The sequence below is a fragment of the Lactuca serriola genome, chromosome 8 (assembly GCF_051521515.1).
Source record: "Lactuca serriola cultivar US96UC23 chromosome 8, Lser_US96UC23_V15, whole genome shotgun sequence".
In the NCBI taxonomy this organism is placed as follows: Eukaryota; Viridiplantae; Streptophyta; class Magnoliopsida; order Asterales; family Asteraceae; genus Lactuca; species Lactuca serriola.
In genome coordinates, this window is record NC_136415.1 from 235,928,169 (window position 1) to 235,932,945 (window position 4,777).

At 39.4% G+C, this 4,777-nt stretch overlaps 1 protein-coding gene across 1 annotated transcript; it reads left to right on the top strand.

The window, feature by feature from the left end:
• Positions 1–4,058: 4,058 nt before the first annotated feature.
• On the top strand, positions 4,059–4,542 carry LOC145068621 (taximin). Its single transcript, XM_079015614.1, has one exon. The coding sequence runs from the start codon at positions 4,141–4,143 to the stop codon at positions 4,366–4,368; it is 228 nt and encodes a 75-aa protein (XP_078871740.1). The 5' UTR covers positions 4,059–4,140; the 3' UTR covers positions 4,369–4,542.
• The last annotated feature ends 235 nt before the right edge of the window (positions 4,543–4,777 follow it).

Below are 4,777 nucleotides of genomic sequence, written 5' to 3' on the forward strand. Positions count from 1 at the left end.
CAAAATGGACAAAAATTTATTAGAGACTAAAACTTAGTCTATAATAAGCTCCTTCTAAAGTTAAAATTGGCGCTAGTCTATTAGCGACTGAAATTTAGTATTTGGAAAGTTTCCCTCCAAATGCCAAATTCAAGCAATTCTACCAAAGACTAAAATGTAGTATCTAATAAGTTCCCTCCAAAGTAAAAGTTAACAGGAGGCTATTCGAGACAAAAATTCAGTTCCTAATGTGTTTCACTGAAAACCTAAACTGATGCGAACGTATTAGGGACTAAAATTCAGTCCCTAATAAATTTCCATCCAAAGTCAAAATTAGCTTTAGTTTATTCGAGACTGAAATTCAGTCTCTAATGTGTTTCCCTCCAAACCTAAAATGGCACAAACGTATTAGGGACTAAATTTTAGTCTCAGATAGGTCTAGCCAACCTTAGATTATTCATAAATTAAAATCAGTCCTAGATATTATCTAGGACTGATTAATCAGTCCCAAATGTCGGTATCCAAGACTTCATTTTCGTTGTACCGACATATCGCTCTTCCTTCGTTTTTAAGAATCATATTATGCAATACGGTACATGCATGCATTACGTGTTGTAACATTTTCACTTCATATGAACTTGCACCCATTACTAGTACTTGCCAACGTCTCTTAATGTAACAACGTAATTTCCAAAACAAATTTTTTATTTTTCATCAACCAAGTTCATGTAAAAATATTCTCAAAAGTATTCAACAATAGTTTTCAAAACATAACATATCCTAAGATCTCAAAAATCAAATCATTTCTCTAATGTGTACGGGTCACATCGGCGCCTTTCCACGGTCCTCGCTAGTACCTGAGACACAAAACATAACAACTGTAATCATGAAGCTTAGTGAGTTCCCCAAAATACCACATACAACACATACGTCACTCAAGGCTATTGTACGACCCTCCGGTCGATGTGTCTCAGCGGGACCCTCCAGTCCCGTAACTCGTTGGGCCCTCTGGCCCGGTCTGAATCGTTAGACCCTCTGGTCCGGTCTGTATCGTTGGACCTTCCGGTCCGGTCTATACAATCATATAACATACAAATATCACATAGCACATAGATTCACATAATCTCATACATAGCACATAAGACCCTCCGGTCCACATAAATACCACTCTAGGTAACGTATAGTGAGAAGACTCACCTCACGTAGCTCGGTGACTCGTAAATCTCGGAAATCTCGGACTCCGTGTGATAAGATCTAGCCTCCGCCTAATCATATGAAATAAACACTCGACATCAACACATTTCCCAAGGCTAGACCATCCATTCTCTTAATACTCTCATGAGGGTAAAAGACCATTTTACCCCTCACATGGCTCAAATACCCTAAAGTTGATCAAACCCTAAAAGTCAACAAAAGTCAAACTTTTGGGTGACGCTGCGTGTACCAAACATGTACGCTGGACGTAATCGATACCTTCAGAAAATCAGGGGTGCGCCACCCCCTACGCTACGCGTACTGGAATTACGCCCGACGTAATACCCAGTTTTAGTCCTTCAGCTCTTGAGGTCTTAAACAGTTAAGACCCACATCCAACTTTTAGATCTGACCATTTCTAAGCCTCTTAAACCATAAAGTCGATGACTTTAAGCCTTTGCATGGCTGAATAAGTCACTAGCACCCAAAACATTCCATTCTCTAACCCTAGAAAGCATAGAACTCAAGCATGACCTCCTATCAACGACCAAGATGGCAACTTTATGGATCTAGACCACAAATACTAATGAAAAGGGACAGATCTCGGACCATGGAGCACCTTACACTCATAAAGTCTCCACCTTTGGGGTTTTTAACCCTAGAAATGGCACATGCAACAACAACCAAAAAGAAGAGGAAAGTTTTGAACTTTATACCTCTAAATGCAGCTCCTTTCTCTGTAGATCTCAGATCCAAACTTGCACTTCAAGTTTTTAGTCTCCACAAGCTCCTTTCTTCCTTCTTCACTAACACACCAAGGCACTATAAGCTCCAAGAGCACACACACTCACTAAGAACGATGGAAAGCTCTCTCGCTTAGGATTTTACTCACTGATATGGAGGCTGAGAAATGAGCCTTAGCATCCTTTAAATAGTGCACAAGTCTTATTAGGGTTTTGCATCTGGGCCGGGTACGCTCGGCGTAACTATGGGTACGCCCAGCGTACCTTAGCGACTCCACGTCCAAAATAAGCGCATGAGTACGCGCAGTGTACCCCTTTGGTACACCCAGCGTACTCACTTGCAAGGCTTCATCCACACAAGGACCAATCATGACTAATTGACAAAGAATAAGGGTGGAATAAATGTACCTGAATCTCGGGGTGTTACACTTAAGTACACAAAATGTTTGCTCCACATCCTTCCTAGCTAACTCTTACGCCTCTTTAAACTTTTTCCTTTTTCAGGTCGTTAGGACTTGTAAGCGATTTCACAAAAACAGATAAGGGAGGATATATACCGTCAATAAGATAGTAGCCACGCTTATATGCTACCACATTTGCTTGAAAAAGAACATCGTGCAATTTTCCAAGGTAGATATCGTTGAATACCGATGACTGATCTAGCACATTGATGTCATTGTTTGGACTAGATGGACCAAATAATGCATGTCATATCCAAAGATCATGTGATGCGATAGCCTCTAGAATGATCGTCGGCTCTTTGTGGTCGCCTCTCATGTACTGACCACGCCATGTGTTGAGGCATAATGACCAACCTCAATGCATGCATTCGATAGTACCAAGCATTCCAGGGAATCCATGCTTGCCTTCATGCACCATGTACAATTGGTGAATATCATTGATAGTTGGTTTGCGCAAATATCGTTGCCCGTAAACCAAATAGATCGTTTTGCAGAACTTGTACACACATTCCCACATGGTACGCTCTGATATCCTAAAATACTCGTCCCATTTGTCTGCGCTCATGCCATATGCTAATTGACGAATTGCAGTCGTGCATTTTTTAATGGGAGAGAAACTTTGTATCCGCCTCGCATCCATTTTCCATTGGAAATATGGAAAGCGGCCTTCCAAATCACCAACAATACGTAAGAATAGTTTTTTCCTCATCCGGAACCGACGTCGAAACTTCACAGCGTAGATGGCATCATCTGCAAAGTAATCTTCTATAAGACGATCGTGTTTGACTTCGTGAATCTACGCAACCACGAATTTCTTGGTTTAGATCGTGCACGTGATGTTTCGCCTAGTCGGTTTTGATAGTATGCAACCGTTTTCGTCATTACGGAACCGATAAACTTAGTCTCCTCTAGAGCCGCCGAATCGGATGATGACATTTTGATTAATATTTTTTGGAGAAAAATATAAGGTATGGGTTAAAAAAATGGTTGGATAGTGTGGTATTTATAATTTAAAAAAAGAAAAATAAATAAATAAATAAATATGTATATTAACGGCTATATAGCCGTTTGAATCAAAAAAAGGAAAACAATAAATAACGGGCGAATGAGGTGAAGAGTGAGAACGTGACATCCCCATCCCGGCCCCCTTCCCGCGCTTCGCATCCCACGTCCACGGTGCGGTGTTCCCGCATGCAGGAAACTTCCCGCACCCCTCCCCGCAGCTCGATTCCATCTGGCCTTAGATATATTGAAAAAAAAATAAATAGTGAACCAATAAGAAAATAGAACTGTTCCTTAAAAAAACAAAGTTTATATATATATATATATAAAACAGTTTAACACTTAAACCCCAATTTTTATAAATATTTGTGAATTTATATTAAAAAAATAAAGTTATAACTTATTTTTTAATAAGCCAAAAAGAAAGTCTCATCACCGAACTACACAGGAACTTGCAACCCACGTTTTCTCCAAAGTCTCCTCATCGATCAACGACCAAAACACACGCTGATTGATTCACCCAACAATTATACAACATATCAAATTACCAAAATAACCCCGGAAGTTCCAACGACCCATTCCCATTCAAGCAAACCTTCAAGGGCTATTTTCGTCAACCGGGAAACCGCCATGAAACCCCCCATGATTCCCATCTCGACCTCATCCTACATAACCCCCTTCATCAACTCCGGGTCTTCTCACACACACATACACAAAACACCAAGAACACACACTAAATTCGGAGATTTCGAGTTGAAGCAATGGGAGAAGGAGATTGCAGGCCGCTAGGGTTTCTGATCGGATTACCATTCGCTTTGATCGCATTGGTCATCTCTGTTATCGGTGCTGTGATTTGGATAATTGGATCGGTGATAAGTTGTTTATGCCCTTGTTGCTGTTGTTGTGCTGGACTTGCAAATTTAGCAGTGGATCTCATCAAGCTTCCGATTAAAGTTCTTAGATGGTTTACTCATCAGATCCCTTGTTAATTATAGTTCTTGACTTTTCTTTTCGTTTAATGGTAATCCTTCTAAACATGCTTTTCGTGACATGAACACGATGGGATTTTCTTGAATGTTCTTGAATCGTATTTACAAGGATTTGTAGGAGAAGTTGTAACGATTTTTATTTATTTTTATTCGATTAATTGACATTATTTAGTAGTTGATTTGTGTGGTTTATTGAACAGAAGGGAATTTTCGGTATTTTATGCAATGCTAATGTAATGATTTTAAGATCTGTCTTGGATTCGAAGAGAAAAAAAAAATAGTAAGATCTTTGCTAATTTGTTTGATCAAAGTATGAATAATACCATGATCATGTAAATTAACGATAAATAAGGCAGAAAATTTGGAAAACGTTTGTTAGATTAATTGTTCATAATTTGATCATGAGACT

Bases quoted from the DNA above. Each gene is read 5' to 3' on its own strand.
- LOC145068621 (XM_079015614.1), top strand. From the start codon at position 4,141: ATGGGAGAAGGAGATTGCAGGCCGCTAGGGTTTCTGATCGGATTACCA.